The sequence below is a fragment of the Buceros rhinoceros genome, unplaced genomic scaffold (genome assembly GCF_000710305.1).
Source record: "Buceros rhinoceros silvestris isolate BGI_N320 unplaced genomic scaffold, ASM71030v1 scaffold18861, whole genome shotgun sequence".
Taxonomy (NCBI): domain Eukaryota; kingdom Metazoa; phylum Chordata; class Aves; order Bucerotiformes; family Bucerotidae; genus Buceros; species Buceros rhinoceros.
Genome location: NW_010396171.1, coordinates 30,848 through 56,940, shown reverse-complemented (window position 1 = coordinate 56,940; position 26,093 = coordinate 30,848). Strand labels below are relative to the sequence as shown.

At 36.2% G+C, this 26,093-nt stretch overlaps 1 protein-coding gene across 1 annotated transcript in view; it reads left to right on the top strand.

Annotated features, from left to right (window-relative positions):
- The window catches only part of CDH8 (cadherin 8, type 2), a 144,856-nt gene that overhangs the window by 111,723 nt on the left and 7,040 nt on the right, over positions 1-26,093 (top strand). Inside the window, exons 9-10 of the mRNA XM_010145833.1 lie at positions 77-198; positions 6,528-6,645. Of these exons, the coding sequence (XP_010144135.1) occupies positions 77-198; positions 6,528-6,645 (240 nt within the window). The remainder of the gene's footprint in view (positions 1-76; positions 199-6,527; positions 6,646-26,093) is intronic.

The following is a 26,093-nucleotide window of genomic DNA, read 5'->3' as shown; positions in this document are numbered from 1 at the left end:
GGTTACTATGTGAGGATTTATGAATCTGTCCCAGATTAAATATACTTACCTTTTATGGTTTGATTTCATTTCTTAGGGAACCACAGTCAGGTGTCTCGGGTGCCTGTTGCGATCAAAGTTCTTGATGTAAATGACAATGCTCCTGAGTTTGCATCAGAGCATGAAGCCTTTTTATGTGAGAATGGGAAGCCTGGACAAGTAAGTATCTCCATGTGTTTTTATACTGTGTACTTCGGTGTGAGAGGATGGGATGCAGTTTCTCCCTGCCTGTCATTCTAGCTTTATTCCCAAAATATGTGCCTATGCATTCATGCTAACAACTCTTTATATTAATTTAAGGTAAATCTATGATTTTATTCTGTGGTACATTTCTCTATATATGGACATATATATTTTAAAGTATAGATTTTAAATTAAAGGTAGATATCTTGACAATATCTAGAAGAAATGCTGAGCGTCTTTAAGTTCCCACTGTTACCACTCTGTGTGACAGAGCTCATCGTTCCCACGTTCATGTGTGTTAATAGGTAAAAGTATAGTCCTATCTGAATTCCAGTTCAGTTATTGAACTATATTGGAGCTGGGCCCAGGTATAATTTAGAAGAAACTCTTAAAACAATAAAACCATTTCTCCTTGCCCATGTCTCAGTTATAATTTCTATCTATTTAGTTCTTACTTTTCTATGACAATTGGGTAAAAACAAGAAAGCAAACCAGAACTTGATGGAAAGTCAAGTAAATTGTAACTGCATTTAAAGTATCTAAAGAGAGAGATGGGGTGTTGGGGAAGTGGAGTTCAAGTTTTGATTATACTTCAATGAAAACAAAGGAAAAAAACACTTAACAGGTTACTTCCTTCTTGACTTAATGAAATAAAAGTGTTGGCAAAGGAATTTGCAGAACACTTTACAAGGTGAAATAAACATAGCAAGACACTAGAAGCAAGATTTAACCTGTATAGCCTTTTTCAAAGAAAATGAAACAGATTTCTTGAAAGGCATCCACTTTGAAGGACAAACGTACAGAAATATGGAAGAATATATTTTATTTCTTGAATCTTCTGTCATGATAAATGAAGAAAGATTCAAGAAAATGCACAGACTTTTAGAAAGTTACGCAGTGTAAATGAGATTTAACTTTTGTCCAGCTTGTGAAACACTGTTTACAACAATTTACTGTTTTAAAACTTTCTAATTTATTTCTAGATTGTGACATTTTATTTATATAAACAGCAGCTGACGGCATGACACTAGTCTTGTTAATCCAGCTATTCCTGTGTCTCATGTGGGTGTTAGGCATTAAATTCACTATTCTCCAAAGAATGTTACCTGACAATAGAGTTAGAGATTATTTTCTTTTAGTCGTATTAAATGACACCCTTCTCTCTAACCACTGAAAAGCAGATTATTGAAATGTGCCTTTACAGCAGACAGTTACCTTACTGTTGGTAGTTAAGTTCTTGTAGCTCAGAGTGGATTTCTGTTTAGCTCAGGGTGGATTTTGGATGCTAAGTGGTTACGTTTTCTACGATATATTACATTCCAACAAGTATACCTTTATCCGGGGCTCTGTAAGCTTCCCTGAAAGCTGCGTGGCACAATGTTTTCTGAATATATTTATCTAGGTATTACTGTTGAATTTCAGGTGGTTTAGGAGATGGTGAAAAATGTTCACATTCCATTTTGAAGTAAAACAGTAAATGAGATGATTAAGAGTCAGCTAGTAGAAGAGGCTTTTGTTTAAGCACTTAAGGAAAACTTTCACTAAACCATGATATTCTTCATCTTGACATCACTTCTTACACTCTTGATCTGAAGGCAGATGTCACTCTTGAGCATGAATCCCTGTATGAACTTTACAGATGGTTATTAAATATTTGGCTGCCAGCATGGATGAGGTGGCACTGATCCTGCAATTTATTCTGTGTTTTAAACAAATAACATTATTGGAACAGTAACCAGTCCAGATTCATCACCAAGGTTAGGTTCTAAATTTAAGTTATCATTCAAAAATTATCTGCTCCTGTAAAGATTTTAGTATCTCACTACCTCATTGGTTTTTCTTATGCTTATTATTAGATATTCAAATTTTGGAAGAAATCATATTAATCAGTCAAGATGTGGAATTAAATTAAATATGTCTCAGCTATGAAATGCCTAATATGAGAAAGATACTACTCTTTTACATAGTAATGAAAGCCTAATTTGGATAGTTCTCCAAAGTTTAAACTTGAATGTTATATATGCAGGAAAGTTGCAATTGTGTTATAGTATTCCTGTCTATCTGAATTTGCAGTTCAACTTAAATCTAAGTTTAAGTCAAATGTGAGGTATCATAAGGGAGGTTACGTCTGAACCTGTTATGAAACCTTATTTGCAGCCCCTAAATACATTGAACCACCTATTCAGTTTCTAAGTGTTCTATTTTGGGTTCTAATATAATTGCAAGTGTCAAGTGCAGCTGCTGGTGATGTGACAGAACGTATTAAAAACTGTTGATGTATATCATTGCCAGATGCATTTTCTCTGCTCTAGCCTACCTCTAACAGTAGAGGTACAACAGTTAGTAAAAGAGGAAAGAGAGAGGAGAAAGAATGTGTATGTTCATGCACATATTTATGTGCTCCTTGCACATTTTTACAGACAACATAAAGTTGCCAGAAATGTTTTTTTGTCAGTTTTAGGGGGAAAAAAATTGTACGTACTGTTACAGTACCTGTAAGCTAACCATAAACTAGCTCGTGGCTTTTTGCTATTACTACGTTTTTTGCGTAATTCCGTTTACTAAAGTCAGGATGTTCATGGTTTTGCTGGCTATAGGTGTACAGCTGCTTGTTGTCCAGTCTAGTTAAATTACTTCCCTATACTCCTAGAACAGAATCTGTTTTGTTGCGTAAGAAAAGTGCCTCACTCGTTGTTCCCCAGGCCATACTCAGACTTTTTCAGTGAAGTGCTGTTTGCTCAAAACAAAGCTACAAAATTTTCAAACACTTAAGTTGTGCAGACAATGCTGTGTCAGTGCTCAACCCAGTGTTCAGACCACAGAAATATAAAACTGAATACAATGTTTGGTCTTCTGTTCCTTCAGTCTTCCACAATTTTTCTCTATTCAGTCCTAATAGAATTGGCTTTTTCTAATCTAAGAAATCTTCAGATAGATCTTTGTCTCTCTGAAGGGTCAAAGCCCATTCAAATGGCAAAATACAGGTTCCAGCAGTACAGGATGGGCTCTAGCTGAAAAGGCAAACTTAAAATTGTACCATAATGAGTCTACTGCTTATAGTATTACAACTTTGCAAAGTAATTCAGAAGTAACCGTGAACACCAATAGAACTGCAGAAGTTTTTTCAGAGTTGGAGGAACAGTTTTAATAAAGTAGGCAACGGTTTACTAGTGATAAGGAACAGTTCTAAGGTTAAGAAGTTGCCTTGCAGGGGAAGACTTTTAAACAGTATCATACATTAAAATCGCACATAGATAATTAGGATACATTGATAAGAACTTTGTTTTGCTATTTATCCTTCTACACAATTCATTATGATTATACTGGTAATCTTTTATAAATATTATTACAGATATGTAGTGGAAAAAAAATCAGTTCTCGTTTTCTTTATTGTTAGTACTGACCAGTTTTGTTACATGGAACACCTTTGCTATGTATGTTATTACTAGGGAAGAAAAAACATCTGTAGTGCTAGGTAAGGCAGGTCACCCCTGGAAGATTCTCTACTGTGTTATGAAATTAAGTGTTGGAGAATTACTTCAATAGTGTTCCATTTCATGATCACGGAACACCTAGGAATAAAGTATGCTCATCAGCATGCTAATAAAAATGTGGTAATGAGAGTTACTAGATTTCTTTCACCCCTATGGAATAAAAGATACAGCAGCTGTGTATCACTGTATATATGTTATGCTTTTTTTAAGAGCTTATTTTAATGCAAACGCACAAAGAAATAAGGTTGCTATGGGAACACTAACTCTTAATTCCTTGATGTATGCATATAACACAACAAATGTAGTATTCCACTAAGCCTGTCTTTTGCATATAATTTTCTGTGCATTTCAGAGAAAGAATGATTTGGTAGAAAATTAAGGGAATGGATGGAAAGAACTGAAATGTAAGACAGAATTCGATAGGATATTAAGATGTATCTATAGTTCCTGCGGGGAAAAAAAAGGACAAAGAATGTGCCCAGTTTCTATTTCTTGAAAATTTCCAATCTAGATACTAACCTTGTCTCATAAAATTTCTGTAAGCCAAAAACCCATATTAGCAATACTCTTGGCTACTGGGTTTCAGGTATATTAACTGAAAACCTGGAGACAGTGAATTTTTACAGTCAACTCTCTTACATAATGCTGGAAAGTATTAACAGTTATGTAGCCAGTAGAGAGAAAATTGCATAACCCTCAGATAAACCGCACCTATTATGTGCAGTTGACCTTCCAGACTTCACTGTGCCATTATCCTTTTTCCCTGTTGCTTTCCCATTCTAGTGGTGTTTGAAAAATGGAACAATCATAAATGATATCTGTCGAAAGACACTCGTTTGGGATTCCATTCTAAATTGCACTTACCTGTGATGCAGAATTACTAGTACCTAGTGCAGCCCTGGGCCCTGTGCCGGTGGATAGTTTAGTACCTTGCGCCTCTGCAAAGAGCGAGCTGAAAACGTTCCACATTTGTAAATGGGTCTATCTCTGCAGTGGGACTGACAACATCTGTTTATATATTTTTTCACTGTTTATATTTTTTCACACTGATGTTAAATAGGAGACCTACTTTAAGCAAAAGCTATGTAAGCCCTTTTTCTGTCCATCTCTTCTAATAGATGTATTTGAAATCATATCCGTCGAGATTCCCACCTTGGCAGATGCAATTATGAAAGCAAAATAATCCATTTATGTAGTATTTAAACAATCTTAAACTTTTTCCAGTAGATTTTTGATAGTAAATCTGACCTATCCAGAATATGTTAGGCAAGGAATTCATTGTCTCAAATTCGTTCACAGGTTGCCTGAAAGTTATGTATGCCTATAGCAATACCTCCTCAAACATCATTTTACATACCTAATTTCAAATATTTATCTTTTGATGTGGCTCCTTGTGCTTACCTAGTAAGATTTTTTTTTTTGACTCTTGAAGAACGTAGAATGAAGAATGGGATATTGATTATTTTCATGTCTGTAACGTATGCAGATTGGTAGTCCTTTCTCTTGTGGTAAAAAAAGTATAAAATATGAGTTATTAGCATTTTGTCAGTGAAACTTTCAAAATTTAAAGTACAATTCTATGAATTTGGACAGCATAAGACCCTGTTTTCATTTTTACTCTACTCTTTAAAAATGAAATTTGTAGTGATTCCTAATTTGAATTTAATTGTCCAAGAAATTACTGGTCAGATGCTTTTGGCATTGCAAAAATAACTACATAAGACAAAAAACGTTATTGAATTCAATGTTCATGGGAAAGGTCAATAATTCCCATTAAATTTCTTATAAACCTCATCTAGCATGATCTAACTACCACTGAAATTCACCTCTGAGTGCTAGATCTGGGTCCACTGTTGTCGTCTGTTCTAATTCTCTGGAAAATTCTTGGAATCATAAGTAATCATATCAAATATTTAAAAAGAAATTAAAACCTCCTGATTATCTAAAAATAACGTTTCCTCCTGTCATATTCCTATGAACTTGGTATGATTTGAAGATGATCAACTGCAGTATCCTTCTGAGTAATGTTGGAGGTGAAAGAGGTAAATGGAGGTAAATACACTGCAGATACTGTGGTTGGTCCTATAAATCATGAGTGCTTCATTCAGAGTTATTTGGTTATTCAAAGTTGTTCAGCCTATCCACACTCTCATCTTCTAACATCTTAGTGTCCTGCATTATTACGGGAATCATTTGTTAATAATAAAATTTTAATACAAACATATGTTCCTAGTACAGGAATAACTGAGGTTTTATTAAAATTAAAGAAAAAACCCCAAATATAGAGTTATTTTCTTTTTTTTTCCAGATTAGATTACTTATCTTCTAAGACTTCACACCAGCAGTTAATTTAAAAAGATGTTTGTTCAATGAAGTAAAAATAGGGGTGGAGGAAAGAAGAAAGATTTAAAGATAGGTTGTGTATTTTGGTCCAGTGTGAAGCATGGCTATATGAATGAAATATTGCCATAGGCATCATGTTTCTGAAACACAGTTTTCCTTCTTCTATATTGCTAAATAATAATTTATTCCTTGCCTAAAAATAAGCAGCAGTTTTTACGGGCCTCTCTTATGTACCTGTCTCTCGTTATTCTCTGCCTCCTTGTTCTGGAAACAGTTTAAATGGGCCGGAACAGTCCCTGTTCCACAGACTGTCTGGTTAAGGTCTAGAAAAGCCTTGCAAGACTATAAATTAACATTTTTAATCTGGTGTGTAGACAAATGAGAATGTGTCTGATAGAATGGAATGTTTTTTTTTTCAATATGTTTATCAGGAGTGCGAATACTTAATGAGGACATTTTCTATTGTAGGTAATTCAGATTGTCAGTGCAGTTGACAAAGATGATCCTAAAAATGGGCATTATTTCCTGTTCAGTCTTCTTCCAGAAATGGTAAACAATCCAAATTTCACCATCAAGAAAAATGAAGGTAAATATAAAACATATATAACGTGTACCTGAACAACTTAGTTTTGAATTGCTTTGTGACTTCCAGTTGCTTTACCAGTTTGTCCCTGGGGCAATTACAATGTAGATAATCTGTTTAATGGTACCTTCATTATGTCTCTTAAAGTATTTCCAATACTTTACAGTAGATTAGAAGAAAGCACAACAAGTACTGAAGTTAGATCTAGAAGTCAGCTCACTGGCTTAAACAAAATGAAAGGACAGATTTACTGCCTGTTTTATTTCTATTAATTTGAAATTCCAGAGATACGTTGTGTAAGATGAAAATCTGGAACTATGTTGATAAATAAATGTTGATTCTGTGTTGACTGGATATAGATGGGAGCATAAAATTAAGTATCTACTAAATCCCCCAAAGGAGACACCTTTTAAGCCTGTTTGTTATGTGTATAAGGGTTCTAAAGTATTTCAGACACTTTTACTGGAAAGAGAAAGCTGGCTGGGTCAGCAAAGTCCTGAAAGGCACTTTATATCACTGTGCTTTAGAGCACTTCTGGAAGGGCATAATGTCATTTTGTAGTAATATAGAAGTGGAATTTAATGCGTGATGGACAAAAAGGCCCATTCAATATTGTTGAGCAATAAATTTACACTGATCCTTTTCTTTGGCACACAGATAAATTTGAAGGTCATGTGAGAAAGAGCTACGAATGGTCACAGGAAGGCTATAAAAAGTGCTTTATCTGTTTGTACTTACTTGAATATTCAGCAAAGTTTTTCCATCATGGCATTTTTTTTTTTTAATAGAACACTACCCTGTCAGCAATCTTAGTCAAATTCAGCCTCTTATTGCTCTTATTTGAAATGACAATGAAGAAAATTCCTATTTAGTTCACTACTAATAGGCAGATGTGTATCTGAGGTGTATGTGCATGAGGGTAAAAGCAATACGTGAAATGTCAAATAAAGAGAAAATGCTCTTTTCAGCTTTTATTCCAGCTGTTCCAACCAAGAAGAATGATGGCACCATTTTGTTAAATGATACTATAAAAACCTAAATTCTTCAATCTGCTTAAATATATCCTGAATTTTTCTTTTCATTAGTTACGTTTTTCTCTTATAGCGTTCATGAAGTGTGTCTCTACTTACATTTGTACTTTCATGTCGGAAATAAGTCTCTCTATGTTTTATGACCTTACAAGAGAAGATAAAACAAACCTTTTCAAAATGCATTTCACAATTGTCAGTAGTGTAACATGAATTCAGCATCCGAAATGTGAGGTGGTTTACTCTGCACAGCATGACAACGTAAAAAAGGTCTTAGTATTTGTCTTGATATTTAAATACTTAGCTCACATCGCTCATTAGTCTTGCCCTTTCGATCTGTTACTCATTTAAGACCCACTCTTACTCCTAGTTATAGCCAATGGCAAAATGACTCCTGATCTGACTGGGAATGAGGAACCTTTCTGTACAGCATGGTTTAGGAAAATAAGCCTAATATTGGTACAACATTGCCACTCAGTTTTACACAATTTTTAATGCATTTGAATCAGTTAAATGTGTAAATCCTCTTAAAACAACCAACTGAAATATCTTGAAATTAAAAATCTACTTGAAAAGAGTTATCTGATTTTATTTTTCAGTATCCCAGAACAAAATCCCAACTATGTGGACAATCTATACTTTTCAGCCAGGTACGCAGTCCATGGCTGATGCTAGATCATGACCTCCCACAGGAAACAAATACGCCTGTCAAAGCCAAAATCAGGGTATAATTTGGTTGGGGTGAGGTTTAATGCCATTTAAACATCATAAATCTTAGAGAGTCTTTATTAAGTTATGCCACTTAAGAAATGAACTTGAGCATGACTTTGTGATGCATATATCTGCTAGGTAAGCATGAGAGCTTAGTCTTGATGAAAAAACTCCAGTATTCCTGAAAAACCTGAACTCACAAGTTAAATTACTCCCAGGTTGTACTGATGAGTGTCTGGGCTGTCCAAAAGCCAATTTTGTGTGGCTTATTGGAAATAAGAAAACGCCTATAACAAATACTACTCTCATTTCTGGAGAATTGTGTATCTGAGAATCAGATCAGTGTATAGCCCACTTGGGCTTGGAATGGGAAAACATTTCCTCACACTGCTGGGCAAAATCTTTGACACCCTCCTGACCCTAACCTCAGCCTCAACTTCCTCCTGTATTCTTGCCCTGCTTAAATTCTTCAAGAGGGCAGAGACTGCCTTGGTGGCTGCTGAAGAAATGCTGTCCTCTTACAGGTATTATAAATAGGTTGCACCTTCTCAGGAAACCTGATAGGGAAAACCAATCTTTAATTTGCAAGAATTAGGTGGGTTTTTTTCCTTTATTTAGATGCTTTTTTCATATCTTTCCTTTCTCCAAAATTCCGCCAAGTACAGAGATAAACAAAAGTACCCCTCGTCAAGAGAGTTTGTGAAATTATATTACCCTCAGAGATTCTTCTTTTGTGCTTGAGGTAACATTGTGGTATTTGGCACAACTTCTCTGCTTTGTGAAATAATGATGTTATCTGATCTGGTGGGACTATTACGCAAACAAAGCAATGTGGTGTGTCTGCCATGGGTGGAGAGTTGAGATGTTCTGTTTCTGTCCTCCATACTAGAGAATATACGAGATGCATTGCAGTTCCATGTAGCAGTTTCTCGTGGTATATGGAACATCACAACAGCATCACCATTAATTACTTCAGTTTGTTGCCTACAGGCTATTTCTATTTTTTAAACTTTCCAGTTTGCCCTAAGGCAAGTTCACAGGATGCTTCAGTAATTAACTGTGCTGCCCAAGTACACTGCAAATATTATGATTGGCTATTGCCAAATACGTTTAACTTAGAGGCACAACGGTGTATCTTCATCAGAAACCACTCTCCTCCTGAGATTATATTGTGTGTTATAGAAATTACCCTGTGTATATCATAGCAGAATCTGTTCCTTGAAATGATATACTGGTATCCTTTATTTGTTTGATCTGTTAAATTTGCATATTTATAATCCCTTCTGTAGACCAGATGCCCAAAACTGTGGAGGCTGTAGTGCCTTTCTGATGTAAGTAATGTAAAAATGTAAATTTAAATGTCTTCATACATCTCACTGAATGTCTTTAAATCATTTCTTAGAAAACTTTATTTTTCTTATCTCTTGATCTTTCTTTCTGTTCTTTTCTACGCTCAAATGTCTGCTACTGAGTTCTTTTTCTTGGGCTTTGTGCCTTGGCTAAGTGGGCAGCCTACCGATAGTCTACCGCTCTCCAAACTAATGCGAGGAGCACTTGATCATAGATTGCCAGATGCATAAAACTCATCCCTTCAGAAGGGAGATAATAAAATTATGTAATAAAAATACAAAAAACTAACTCAACGTAAAAATAATGCAATGTTGTCTCTTAGTCCTGGTGACTAAACCTGTGACTCCATGACATAACAAATCTGTGACTGCATAAACTCATATAGACTGACTGACTGGTCACTTTTCATATCTTTGTGCTGGGTTTCTGCATATGACCAGAAATGGGAAAAGTTAAAATAAATGTTTTGTGTAGTGTTTCTGAAAAACTTCAAAGAAAAAACCCTAAAAGTTCAGATGAAAATATCTGATGTTTAGGCAGATGTTGAAACACTCTAGCAATGTGTTGCAGATTCCTTAGATGAATAGAATTAACCCTTCCAAAAAGATGCAGGATGACAATAAACAACAAAAACCTGACTAGAATTTAGACAACTGATAAGGTTTTTGTACTGTCATGGCATCAGTATATTGAAATGACACCTCTGGAAATGGAATTAGTGTTTGTTGACAAGTCTTTTTTCAGATGAGTGGTCTTTACAAAGCATTACCTAGAATCTAATACGAGTACATGGATCGTCTCCTGCGTTGCAAACAATATGCTCACGGCAGTGCCTGTTTTCAGCACTGAATTCCTAATGCTCTTATAGTTTCCTTAGGTTGTTCAAGTGAGAACAGAGTTTAGTGATAAAAGCGTTTTCACAGATGTAAACATTTTGATACACTGCCAATGCAATTTTTACTTTCAAAAATTAGCAAATACATCTTTGCTGTAAAGAGACTTAGTTTTTCCCAAAAGATGTTTCCATTGCTATTACATTTTTCTTATGCCAAATTCTGTTTCCTGGTGGAATAAACCCCAAATCAAATGTTCTACTGTGCCTTTGGAGAAGATCTGGTGCACCTGTACAGTATAACTGTGATATTACATACCTGTTACTAGGTTTTATATATTAGAAGCAATCACACGGTTGCTTGGAGCATGGGCAGGCCTCCTCTTTGGGTTAAGTTAACCATCTTAACGGCATGTCTTCATATTCCTGCAGACAGATAGCCTTACAGGCAATCAGCCTCCCGTCTCCCCAAAACGTTCAATGTCCATCTGGTGATTTGAGCTCTGGATTTGGGCCAAACTGATTTTAGTGAGTGCATAGTAAAGAAGTTTTTCTTTCCTTTTAAATTGAAGCATTATATATACTTCAGTGGTGAACTGTTCCGTTGGTTCTCTAAAATGAACTTAATATTTATTCTCAGCCATGCTTAGTCTATCGTATTACCTATGGAACCTCTAATAGCTCCAAGAATGTTAACGTTTAAATGTCCATTCTTTTTGTTCTTGCATCTAGCAAATTTGATCTGTCATTTATGTCCTCATTGTGCTGCCTTGAAAGTATAGGCGATGTGTCATGCATTTAGAAGGAAATAGCCTGGTATAATCACGTCAATCACTAACTGGCTTGCATGCCTTTGTATACTATTGCACATCTTATTTTAAAATGTTTCCTATTTCTCATCACCTCTTTACCCTTAATAAACAAATATTTCTAAGCTATTTAGAAATAGCCAGAGAAGAAAACTACATGCAACCTCTCTTTTAGATATGCCAAACGATAAAAAAAAAATCACTAGCACTACTTTATTTTTGAAACTACTTGGTATCACTGTGTGTTTAATGTAGTAAATCCTAGATTTTTTCCACATCTTTTTCCTGAAAATATTTTTAGCAGCATCTGTCAAATGCATACCTGGAGGGCGAGTCTCTTGTTCCCACAAGAGTAACTCTCATGTTAAAATGAGTTTCTCTCCCTGAGTCAATTTCTCTTGGCATTTCTCGATAAGTCTCTGCCATTGTCTCAGCTGCCAGCTAGAGCTCCTTCTGTGTTTCTGATTGACTTTTCTTTCCAAATATATACCTCAGAGACCTAAGAAGTGGCACTGCTATTTCATTGCTCTACTTCCAGTTTCCCCAGTTTCAAAGTTAACCCACTGACCTCAAGTACAAATTGCCCTAGCAAGGACATCATTAAACCCATCATTTCTTGATGGATGTACAATGAACATCTAGAATAACAGCACCCATATGGTCCCTTGGATATGAACGTAAATCCTCGTGCATCTTGAGCTTAACGCAATTTTTCAGAGCCTTGGGAAACTTTGTGGTCCAGCTGCCATCTCCATCGGAGGGTGTTTCACAATGGTGATTCTTGAGGGAAACCACATGCTTATATATTTCTAACATCTTTAATTATCATCCTAATTTCTTTTATATATCAATAATTAGACTTTCAAAGTACGACTCTAAAACATACCGAATCACATCCTTGTTAGTGGTTTTCTCGAAAAGTAAAATTAAGTGATGTGATCAGAGATGTGTCTTGCACCCTGTAAGTAAATATATTTTTACCATGTCTGTTAATATTAGCGGTATGGAATAACATCTGGAAGACTAAAATTGTGAAAGAACATGCTGCATAATCAAGAAAAAAAGCATTGATTTGCATCTCTTAATAGGCATAATTTTGTCACTGGAAATCACAAGGAATGTTTGCATAGCAAGGTACATTCGGTATGAAAGTAGTAGAGTTAAAAATAAATTATTTGAATGTAGTAAAAAAGCAACAACCACAAACTAATCTATAATCTGGCACTTCTGTGCCAGAATCTGCCATCCACAGGCACATGTCATGATTCTCCGGGAGTGTTCATAGTGTGAAAAAACATCTTATAAATATCATACTATTAATCTTTTTCTCAGCATGGCTTTAAAACTGGAGCTGTTTAAATAGCAAAGTTCAACATTTTTATAAACTGAGAATACAAGAAGGACCTCAGATTATTGATTTTTTTGTGAATGATATCCTTAATAATGAAATTGTTGATATAAAATTATTGAAATATTTCCTTTTTAGTGTGGTTGAAAGATTTTTAGTCAATAATTTCTTTTTTGCTTATGTTATAAATTTCAAGTTACAGAATTTAAACTGAGAAAACATGAAGATGATGTTGATATTTTGCTGAGTAGAAAGGTCGAAGTTTTATCAAAATGAATCATGGGATAGTTAAGGTAGCTGAACTCCACAAAACATTTTAGTTCTGTGGATTTAGACTATTCTGACACGAAATCACATTTCAGAAAACTCTTAATCGTATATCAGATGCATACTTATCTTTCTCAGTTAGGAACCAAACATGATTTAGAGGCCTGAACTACCGCATTCTATTTATGATCTGCAAGTTATAGTACACTGCTGGGTCTGCATCTCTTTTTAAGAATGACGTCTCAGGCGTGTCTCGGTCTGTGCACTGGAAGGTGTGTAAGAATTGTGGTCCAGCTGGGTGGTGATAAGAGGACACTATGCTACCTTATCTCCCTCACTGTTGGAGCAGGCTGGCAGGGGTATCATGGCCTGAAAAAGGAAAGGACAGATTCTAGCTTCCACTTGATTAATATGCAAAAAATTATATTCTGCCAGTGCAGATACTTCTCCTGGAGCAAATGTCGGCTGGTGAGTGTAAAGTCTCTGAAATTACTTGGGTTTATAACAGAGGAAATGGAGTTCCTTATTTATGGTGCTCGGATTCCTTTATCCTTAGTCAAGTGACCTGATTGAAACTGCTTTGGATCAGAAGCTATGTTAGATCATTCTTCGTAGGAAAAGAAAGCAATTTTCTTATTTACATATCTGATGTTATTCTAAGATGTAATGTCATCCTATGAGGTAATAGACTGTGTTTAAAGACTCAGTGGTCCCTTTCTGCTAGTGATAAAGTGATAAGCAATGTGAGGTGGAAATTGGCACTATAGGTCTTTAGACTATTCTCAAATTCTAGAAGACTGGTAGAATTTTAAGTTAACGATAGGGGACCCCAATACATTCCAGTAATCCTCAGCTGTTCTCCCTTACCAGGCACTGAATCATTTCCATTTCCATTGTATGATTTTGCGTTGCAGTTGAAGTTATATGTTCAACTCCTTTCCACTATTCCATTTTGTGGTCCTAGCAAGGTTAGTCTTTTCCATGGTCCAGTAGTATTAGTTCCATCTGAGAATGTCGGTGAAAATATTCTCAGTATGTATCTTTCATATCTAATAGCTTTGGGCTTCCTTTCCCCCTTCTTTCATCACTATTGACTATGTTCTGTTATTCCCTGATGTTCTGTTTTTCCTTGATGTTGAAAATCAATTGAGTGCGATTTGAAACAACTTCCCTGGCATAGAAAGATGTGATGTTATTTCCTGAAGTGAAGATTACATTAGTGTAGGTGGGAAACCAGCATTTTTCCACCCCAGTTCTTCATGTGCCACGTCTTTCTCTGACACTTGCTTCTGCTCTCTCTCCCATCTTTCTTCTTGCATGCAGATCAGTGCTCTTTCTGGACTTCCTTCTATTTAGAACCACAGAACAAGCAAAGACTAAGTGCAGTTCCTCTGCAAACATACTTTTTAGCCCTATCTGAATGATTTACACCTTCTTACCAGGGTTATGTGCTTCTCACTACTTCAGCAGGCTAAAAAGATTAATCCTTCTTGGTGCACATAGCTGCTTTAGCTGAAACTGAATGTCGGAAAAATAGAATCAACTCTTCAAAGGCTAATTCAGCTACCAAGCTCCTCCGTGCTTTGACCATTCTGTCTTTTCTGTCCATCTGAAACCTTATCCACTCCTCTCCTGTATTCAGGATGCAGGGCTCCAGACAGATTCCCTCTCTTCTCCGCCCTAAGCCAGATGTGATCCATCAAGTCTTCATTCAACTGGACAGGCCAACCTGATGAATGAACGAGCAAGGCGGGGGCCATCTGGTAAGCCAATTGTCCTCTTTTAGGCATCTCTAGGCTCTTCTTCAACTCTGCTGTGATCCCCAGCACCTCTGTACTTTTCATAGTTTTGTATCAGGAGAAGTGTTTCTCTGCAAGTGCTTCTGTTCCAGTGCTGTTTAACATTTCAGTCCTGTTTTAGGGCAGCTCTCTGATGACAATTTCTTTTCAATTCTCACAAACTCACACAACTACAGAAGAGTTGTATATGTATATTGGAAGATAAGACCAATTCCCACAACATCACGCCATTGCAGAGAGCACCTTTTCTTCTTTTTTTTTTTTATTGTATGAATCAGTCACAATTACATAGCGACTTCATGAGATTTATGTAAATGTGACCCAGCCCAAGACAACATAAAACGTAAGTGATGAACTACAGGGTAAGAGTGTATATACGCAGCATGCCATTATGCATACATGACTGAAGAGACTTTTACTTCACTCATTCTTAATTTATTATTTGTGCTGCTGGCAACATAATGTTGTCAAAGCGTCAATTATGTTTCATTTTGTAAATCAAACTAATGAAGAACCAGATGCAATCTGAGTAGGAAAGATCTGAGGTCAGTGTTGTGCACCATATGTATGACAGTGCTTACTCATGATGAGGAGACAGATTGGACAGCTGTGAATTTTCCTGCTGTAGGATGTTTCATCATGCTCAGATAGTGTAACATAGTTAACTCTCTTCTTCCAGTTTATTTCTTTAATTTCATAACAAAACTAAAGAAAAGTGAGCAATGCTGCCATGACTTTAAAAGACTAAATAAGGGATAAAAGGTTATGAAAACAAAACAGAAGAGGAAAAGAATTTGGTCAGCAAATTAGCATGAAAATAAATCTATTTCAGTAATAATATATAACATCGATGAAAGAAATAACAGAAATAAGAACAAATAGAATCTTCAGCGTGACTTAATTTCAGACAGAGAAAATAAACGTTAAATTAGGGTCTCAAAACTGAACTGCTAAACAGACAGAAAGGTGTTCTTATGAGTAGAAAAGTTCTCAACTATGTGCTGTCAGGACAACAGTAAGATCCACAGTACCATCTCTCTGGAATTTGTCTTCAAATGAAACACTGCTCCAATAGCTCTTTAATTTTCAAAAGTTCCCTAAGAGCTTTAAAAACATAACTCCTTGAAAGCTAACAGCACCCATTATAATTATGTTCTAGGACTTAAAAAGTATTTCACAGTACTACTTATAGTGAAGTGAATATAAAATGTTTGGAGGTGAGTTTACTTCTGAAAATACGTGCAGAGATTTCTGTCAGAGCACCACTTCTGTTTTCATGGTGGATCAAATTCCTCCAGCCTTTCTGCAAGAAACATTTCCTGTAGTGGAAGTGTTCATGGGCAATGCACCGACTATGTTTGCTTTCTTGTAGATGGGTTTGAGTAGGAGGATCGATGTCCTGCTTTGAAGGTTCTGGTAGGGTCGCTACTCTTTCACCACCTCAGTATATTACCTGTACTGATGTGACAGACACATCAGTGCGTCTTAAGAAGTCCCCCTCTGTTTTCACCTCATCGTTAGGGTTTGTTTTGGTTTAAATATATGGATTTTCTCTGTAAGTATCTAATCAGTAATTATGGCACAAGACAGATTTTCTTCCTTTTTTTTTTTTGCACAGTGTAAATTTATTGGTTGCTCTCATGGAATTTGTTTTATCATGTTCTAAATAGAGGCTGTTGAGGGGGAACAACAATTAATTTATTAGTTGCTGTAATTGTGCTTTTCTTTTGTCAATTAATGGGAAACTAGGCAGGAGTCCCATTTTAAAGTTTCAGCTGTGGTAAAGATTAGAAGAAATCTAACAGTTTTCTACTAGAGGAAGAATCTAAATAGGATAAAATTGAAAACAATGTAAGCAGGAATCATCACATATTAGCTGTTAAACTTTCCTTTGATTAGTAAAAATTTCCTCCTGACATTATAACAGCTGCAAAGTATACAGACTATTTGCACATGGTTCCTCTGTTAAAATAGAAGGCATTAATTTTTCACACTTAGCCTCAAGGCTTGTCTGATAAACTATTGCACAACTAACATTATAATGTGAATTAAAAAGACAAAGACCATGTTCCAATTTGCATCTTGTTTTGAAACAATTGCACAAGAGGTATACAGGAAGGAAGTAATTATTACAGGGTTCACAGGCATTCGTCCTGTGAGGTGACCATTACATTGATTATTACGTGAACTCTAGGTCTGTAGGTTCTCCTGAACCTCCCTGCTGTAGCCACGTTTATTCCACACCCTTTCATTTCCTCCTTACTCTTTTTACGGAGGTGACTGTTCAAGAATGCACTGTATTTCTGTGGCAAAAGCAAAAATAGCACTGACTAACTGAAGGAAATTTTGAATCGTTTTGACCAGAGCTTCTCACAACAAGAAATGAAAGAGACAAAGTTTTTATTCTGTTGGTTAGGAGTTTATTGTACTACTTAAAATGTTTTCCCATCAACTTCTGATTTTGCAATTTGTATGGGTGGCCTTGTTGTGAAATGAGTCACTTTGTTGGTCTTCATTTAATTATATCTAATTAGGATGTATTCTATTTGGCAAGCATCCTGTAATTAGTGATATATTTATGTAATTATTAGTATTTAATATTTATATAATAAACATGCCTAGAAGGCAATCCATTTGGAGGCAAGAAAAGAGGTAGAGTACATGACTTTACTGAATGCAAAGATCTTACATGTGGAGCCAAATGCAGAAAATAAATGAAACGCATATGTTGACCTGTCTAGTCTGAGGAGACAGTTTGCATATCCTAAAATGATAGGATGTGCGTGCTTGGTAATCAGTGCTGATTATAGAGGAGTGAAGAAGGGCCCCTGTTTGAAGTGAGTTAATAAGCCAGCTTGTAACGAAGAGATAAATAGAAGAACTTCAAGAAAAGGACCAGATGTCTGCTTGATGGTGCTGGAGAGGGAGAGCTAGTGGCATCCTTCGAAGGTAACATGGACCGATGCACAGTCGGATTGCAGTGAATCAGCTAAGCAGTGGTAGCTGCCTGCCCATATTACGATAGCAAAGTCAGTGCATCCCAGCTTGGCCTAAACTAATTGTGGGCTCAAGTACGTAAACTTCACTTTTGCTATAGGCTGCAGGCTGTGTACGTTCTTGAGCAGTAGCACTACAGTGCTTTCTCCCATACACCTGATTCTGTAAGAAGAGGTAAGTTAGGAATCAAGTCTTACCTGTGCAGTTTTGAATGGAGTTAAGTAGTGCAGTCATAAACCTGAAAGGGAACATCAATAATAATCCCTGAATGCTGACAAAAGTACTCTGCCGTGTTCTGTAGAATGTTGGACTGCCTTGAACATGAGCAGAGTTTTTTCTTCTCTTTAATTTTTAGAATGTAATAAATGACATAAGTTTCTCATTGCTTTCATAAAGACACATAGAACTTTTTGATTGTTTTTGTTAGGAAACTCTCATTCGATCTAACCTAAAATTAAAATCTAGGTTATAGGAAATAATAAGAAATAAGACAAAAATGGTTCATGTAGCCTTTTCAAACTTGTCACTCCCTAACTTTGCTTAACTCTGTCATGTCGCTTTCTATAACATTTTCATCCATTATACATGACCCTGCCGTAAATTATACAGCGTTCGCCCCAGTGAAGATTAAGCCCTTGTGATCCAAGAGCACTCTACAGGAGTGATGACCTCTTGGTAAGGAACTGTCCTGGAGTTCAGAATAGTTTTGCGTAGCTTGGTTCAGGTTTGCTGTATGAATTTGGACAAGTCATGTAAGCACTGTGCCATGCACGCACTACAAACGTTCTTTTAAACCGCCAATCCGATACTCACATGTGACATTAATGGCACCTGTTACCAGCTCCCTGTGGGCTGGTAAAGACTGAGATTTTCAAAAGTGGCTCTTTGGGTTCTTCTGAAGCTCCCAGTTAGAAAACACGTAGAAGCTAATCTGCGGCTCAAGGAAGGAAATAGTGTAGCCCAGCCTAATGAGAGCTGACCTAAAGCGCTGTTTTGTCTTTGATACAGGCTGGAATGCTAAATATAGAGAAACATAGTTTAGGCTCAATTCTACATGTCTCCTTCTGGAACATCTTTATCTATCCCACAACAATATAACCCCTGTCTTTGTACTACTATTTTCTATTTTTAAATGAGAAAAAAATTCTTTGTAACAAATCAACTTTCCCTTATTTTGTGCTTGTCTTCTGCTAACATGAAGGACCAAAAGATGCATTTGCTAGTATGGAGTTCTAATGCAGTCTGTCTGGCAGAACCATTTGCTTCAAAACTTTGTATGTTAGGTTTTTTCTACTTAGTTTTTTCTAAAGTAAAACTGTTCTTCTCAATCTTTTTTCATTTCTTTGTCCCAGTAAGGAAACATGTATCTCTCTCTCTCAAAGTCTCTGTTGGGCTTTTTCTGTTCTCATTTTTTACTATTTAAGTTGTCTTTCACGATCATAGAAGGGGTTTGGGCTTATTAAGCTGTATACTCCTTTGACAGCAGAATAACCTTGTCTCTTGTAATACTTTTACTTGGTTCTGCTTCATGTTTTTATTATAGCTTTGCCTGTACACTTCACTTGTACTTTGTCATACTCTTCATCACAAATCAGAAGATAACAGAGCACGATTTCACTGTGATACGCAATTTGTTCTCTTAGCGTAGAGATATATTATCTATTTGTACCTTATAACTTTTCAGATTGGTAGGAAGAGAATGAATGAATAAAATGTCTTCTTGTTCGTTGCACACGTATTTCAGTTGTGACAAACGAATGTTTTACTCTTTGCAGAATCTCCATCCTTGGAGATATTCAAAAGCTGCCTGGCCATGGGTCTGGGCCCTAGGTAGCTGTACTTGAGCAGGAGGGTAGAGCGGGTGACCTCCAGAGGTGCCGTTCTGTGATTTTATGACCACTCTAGAACATCTTATGAACTGGTGCTATAGTCTGTAGGTACTTACCAATGTAAGCATTGGCTTTGTAATATCTCTACAGTGCTGTAGCAGAATTCAGATGCTGACATCTTTCTCTGGCTCCCTCTTCTTTTCAACTTACGAGTTGTGTCAGGCAACATATATAGCAAAGTCAGGGTCCTGCAGTCTGTCCCACTTGGGAAATTTAGAAGCATATGCCCCTGTTTTCCCGTAGACCTGCTTTGATTCTCACTGATCTGACCGTGTATGCTAGTTTGGACCTTCTGGCTACTTTTTATAATGTATTCCACTCCATAGGCAGGTAATTGTTTTTTCACTTACTTTAATTCCTTCTCTGGATGCATTTTGCTGTTCCCTGCATTTGAAACGACCATTAGTCTTCACCATAGGAGACTTGTCCTCATTGAGAGGTGTGCATATAATAAGGCATTATATGTATACTTCGGGTGTAAGACAGAGGTATAAATTACAGCCATTAACGACCTGATGCTAACAAATTGTTACTGTTATATGTAATCTGCATATGAGAACGTCTTCAAAGAGTCATTCTCATGCTGCCTGTGTGCCCAGGGGCAATCTTATACCATAGCATTTCAGTCTTTCAAATTGCAAAAAGCTAATATAACTCTTGATGACATTTACAAAAACGTATAATAGCACTCCTTTCAGTTCTCTCACTGAAATTATTCTGTGAAGTTAAAGGGAATTCTGCAGGATAAGAACTGCAGGATCTGGTACTGTTTAAAAGCAAAGCCACATTTTTTTTCTTAAGTGGCACCAGCTCAAGAAAATGTTATGTCAAAATTTCTTTTAATTTATTTTCTGACTTAAAATGCCTGAGCCATTGTAAGTCATATTTAACTTTCAATGCTCTTTGGCAGAGAGTACACATTCTAAATTTCTTCTCATAGTAAGTTGTTATGTCAGAGTTATAAACCCCATAAAACTGGCATTTTGTAATGGAAGTGCTGACAAGACTTCTATTACACCGGTACACATAGATGGCATTCCAATAAATGCTGGTTGTTTTTTTAATAGTCTGGTGGTTGCTTTCTGCCACTGTATTTCAAAGTGAACATTGTAGAAAAGTAACAGAATAATGGAGATACACTGGTATGTCTTGAATTTGTCTCTCTAACTATTGTAACAAAACTTCAGTATGGTTGATATGTCCTATTCCAGCTTCAGTTTTAAAAGACTGTTACGTGGTAAATGTTACCGTGTGCATGTATATGTTCCATACGGTATTGGAACAGAATCATCGTGGCATGGAGAAGTGGATGTTAAGTTGCTTAGTATGAAATTCACTTAAATGCCAAGAGCACATCTTGTTTAAAAATCAAAAAGTTGCTGCTTAAGATTTATTTTTCCTAACATTCTAGAAAGAAAGATTCACTTCAGACATTTGTGGTTGTCTTCATAGTCATAAAGACTCTGAACTTTTCCAGACTCTAGAAGTCACTGAAGAAATGAATTGTGTGTGTGAAGCAAGGAAGGTGAAGAACATAGGATGGTGTTCTTGGAACTCTTCCATTACCTAACAGTACTATAGGTTTAACTGTATCTGCTTGAGATTTAACTTCACACACAGAGGACCCCAAATCCATGTAATGTGTAAAACTGTAAATCTCACAGTGACCTAAGGGGCTTAGACACCCGTCCTTCACTACTTTCACCTCCTAGACTGCACTTGTAAGTACGCGCTCATAGAAAGAATGAGAATAAGGATCGCATATCCCTAAAGACAGATACAGCTGACAAAACCTTTGGATATTTTTGGGTTTTTATTTATCTTTGCAGCATTTTGTTGGAATCTGGTAACACAACAATGGAAAGTTCTTGGTTCCAATGTGTAATACAGCCATTATTTCATCAAAGCATATAAACCACAGTATTACTTTCTGAAACTTTTTGGTTAAAATAACAAGATAATAGAATTAACTAGAATATGTAGATTTCAAAAATGATCCATCAGTCTATGCAAATTGCTGTGTTAATAATGTATTTTTAATGCTGAGCGCATTTGACAGCCATTTCATCTCTCTGCTAAACTAGAGCTTGGCAACCTACATTAATTCTTACAATTTACAGATGTAACATTCAATGCACATGCCATGTAGTGATGTGATCCGAATAAAGGAAAATATGTCAAAGCAATGTGATTATTAGTAAACAAGTTTGTGGCTGGCTTGTTGAATACAGAAGAGAAAAATAAGAGGCAAAAGCCAGTACTGTTTTAGCATATCTTCAATCTTCACTGTCCTGAATTTGCTTCAGATTTGCTTCAGAGTGTCAGTCATAACCGGCATCAGGGGATTCAGAAGAGATAAATGAGCATAATATTACAGCAGGTGATAGGAAAATCAGGTATGTTGGGTACAGTTCAGACAACTGTGATAACCGCGTAGCTTAAACAGACCCAGAGCCCAAAGTTTCCTGGTTTGACTTGCTGTAAGTATCTGTGAATTAAAGAGGTACTATGTCCTACTTATTTCTCTACCCCATTAACAATAAGACTGGTATTGTTTCAGACACGATGTATCCTTCTGCATAATTATTTCATCAGCAGGGATTTTCTAGCTTTCCTTCAATGGGTTAAAAAACCAAGGTACAAAATATGAGCTGCTGCTAGACTGCAAGTGACCATATAGATAAGTTTGATTATTGCTCTGCTGGACTAAAGGTCAAAGGAAAGTTTTAGAATACTTAAGAGACAATTATCTAAAGTTCAGCCTTTTCCAAAGGACTGGAACTAGAAATTGTACAGACTATTACCTAAAGTTCACATTTTTCAAAGGAAAAAGATAGGAGAAAATGCTTGTTCCATCACTTTGTTGTTATTTTGTCTGGGTTTTTTATTCTGTTAAGAATTTATGTACTACAAGTTCTGCTTTAGAGTAGCATTAACATGATTATTTGCCTTTTGAAGGTATTCTAACATGAGTGATGTATTCTTATACATGATTAAATATTACTTTGCTCCTGATTCAGAATTCCCAACATCACTTTTTATTTCTGCAAAGCAATACATGATCTCAAAATGTATTTAGGTTTTTTATGCATTAGTTGATTCAGCAGTTTAACTCTAGTATAAGCTATTATTATTTAGGCCAGTTGGTAAAGAAAAAAAAAAAGATACAAAATATGTGACATTTTCCAATTCCCTCATCCGTACGTTTTCTCCCATGAAGTACTTTCTTTTTTGTGTCCTTACGGGTGTCTTAAGGGATTTCAAAAAGTCCAGATCTCTAGAAAAATTAAAATTCGTTCAGGGGTTTGCTAATGTGTCACAGGAATGTTTTGTGACTTGCTGTTAGATCTGTCAGTAAGACGTGACTTACTATGGTGCAGGAGAGACAGCTGGATCAGTCAGCTGAATTTTTATAGCACAAAACCTTTTTTCTTTTGAACCTCATGTCTGCTATCAAATTTGATAGCAGTCATCAATCTGCTTTTTTGTAGACATCACAAAATTTTGACATTCATGAAAAGCAGGTCAGTTTGAAATACGTGGAATGCTTCATTGCCTGTATGGTTTGGCTATCATAAATCAGACAAAATATACTATAAAAAATGGCATCTTTTTATTTTCAGATTATTTTATAAGACTGCTACTTGAATAGAACATTTATGCCTTTACCATACAGATTAGACAAAGGGTCATCTTCCTTGTAAACTGCTGTTGAACAGGATTTTGTTTGAGACAGCCCTCAAGGGAGATGATCTAGTACATCTGTAAAATACTACACAACAGTCATGTAAATATATTAACATTTTATGCCTTTATGAGCTCTCACAAAAATGTATTTGGAGTGCATAAATACATTCATGTTGAAAATACTTTCATCTACTAGGCATTAGCAAATTTATAATGTGCAAACTCAAAATAGTTCCCTTTTAATCAGGTATTCCTTTAAAAAGTGTTACAGCCTAACACGGAAACAAGGAAAAACTGTCTTAACACAAACGCAGATGTGGCTCTCCAGACATTTTAGCTGCATTCTTTTGGAAGACAGAAACTGATGCTTCTAACTTGTTCTTAAGGGTAGTCTGAAATATGCAAATCCTTTTTCAGCTCAGGGCCCATCCATGAATACTGTTCTTTCACAAAGTGAACGTTGGTGAGGCTCTGAGTTGCCTCTTCTGGTTATTGTGCTAGATCAGAAAGCAGGTCATGGATGTTCTTTCCCACTGCTTTTGTAATTACGGGAGTAAAAAAAAAAAGGTTGCTTAACAGTTGAGGGAACAGAGAGATATCACATGTGAGACTGTGACTAGTGAATTGTTGCGGCTGCATCCATTGGTCTCGTTTCTGCAGTGTGATACGACTGGTCTGAATAAGTTTTGTTTGTACATCCTTTCACAGGAGGGTATGTACTATTGATAAAATACCAAAATGAATGATGTTTAAGGTATGCATATAGCTCACGGAGTGTATATAGAGACTTGCTGAGAGATCTCCGTGTCTTTGGACAACTTTATTAGTTCCTAGTCTCTGAAATGGTGTTTGGAGCCTTTCCTACATTCCACTGTTTCTCTGTCATTAGGTCTGAATTTTGAAGAAAACCAAAAATACCACTATTACTGCATATCTTTTGAAAATCTTTGTGTTTAATGTTTTAATGTCTCCAGTACTGAACAGTCAGTATTACAGACAGCATGTACATGAATTAATAGTTATGCAAAGAGCTGAAATGATATCTTAGCATTCTCTTGAATATTCTTGTGCATTTACAGATGACAGCTTAATATGAGCTAACATTACTTAGAATGTTGTACATTTTGTTTTCTCTGCCTTTACTTTGGTAGTTTCCACTGAAAACTTTACGATAACAACTCATTTACTCAGTTACTTTAGGTTTTTGTGTGAGAAGTGCTGCCATTTATGAACAGAGAAAAGAAATTAATGATCTGTCCTTGTCTTCTCATTATCACAAATAAAGCCGAGAGTATTCTTGCTGCTCTTTTACTTCTGCAAAGGACTCTGTATTCCAGAGAATCTGCTTTAGACTAAAAAGTGTACACAAAAAGATAGGTTTAATAAACATGAAGAAACATTTATTTCTGTCATTCTAGTGTTTGCAGCTGTAAAGTTTCCACTTAAAATTCTTTCTTCCCATAAGTAACATAGCCAGCATAGATAACAATTTCTACCACAAAGTCCTTAGTACCATTAATGATTTGATCTTTCTGAGAACATTATAAAAGGGATGGAAAAAGAAAGACAGAAAAAGAGCTATGTAGGGGTAAGGTTACACAGCAGGGAAGTCCACTGATCTCAAAATATTAAAGAGACCATGAGGGAATTAAAGAATTGCAATAATGCGTGCAGAGAAAATGACACTTGGATGTAAACTGAGTGCTTCTGGTTTTTCCTTTTGTTCTGTCATTTTATTGTCTAACTTAAAATTGCAACATGCATTCTTGTACAAAGTGGAAGATGAAGAAGCTGACTCCTGCCTGTTAATTTCACATCCAGATTGATGTCAATGCCATTAAAGCCACTCATGTCCAGCAAATACAAAAGTAGCTTTGTATTAAAATTATTACATACACTTTTTCTCAAGATCTTTCATCCAAGAACCTCAAAAGACATCAAAGATCTTCAGAACACTTGGGAATCTGCAGAGAGCACTTGGCCCTGTGGTTAAGTATGTCCTCAGTCATGGTTATTCAAACTACTTCCAGCCAGAAATCACACTGGACATCTTGTAAAGACCTTCTGCATTGTTATTCTTTGTTCCAGCTGTGAGGCACATGTTCCTATAACAGTCTCTTTCCTGGTTGTTTCGCTGATCTGCCTGTAAAATTCAGAAACTGAGTCATCTGGTGATCTAAATGACTAATTTGGTTTTATGTTTAAAAAAAAAAAATTAGCTCCAAATCTAATCTGTGGTTATGTACTCCCAGAGCTCTGTTATTCTGACCTTATGACAACGCAAAAATTTTTGACAAGTTAAGACACTTAGTAAGATCACTTACCTCACACTATTCCTTAAGCCTGCAGGACAGAATGCAGCTCCCAGGCCATCCCGTGTAGTTGGTACATCATCAGTGAAATGGCATTTATTAAGACTCTGTCATTTCAGTGAACTTCTTCAATCCCTTCCCCCTCATAGAAGGGTACAGAATTCAGAGTTAGATTTTGATTAAGAATGTCAAAGAACCACCTGAATATACCGCACTGACTGAAGGGAAAGACTTAGCATCTCTCTTTGCCTCAGAGGTTACCTCAGAGCTTTATGAACAGAGAGGGGTACTTTGTTTCTGCATGTACTTTTCCTTGTTTTGCTAAAAGTAACATGAATGAATAAATAACCTGAACAGCGCTATAATGAAGGATCAGTGGGTTAACTGGAAAGATGAGTGGAAAATGATTGTCTCCTTTCCTG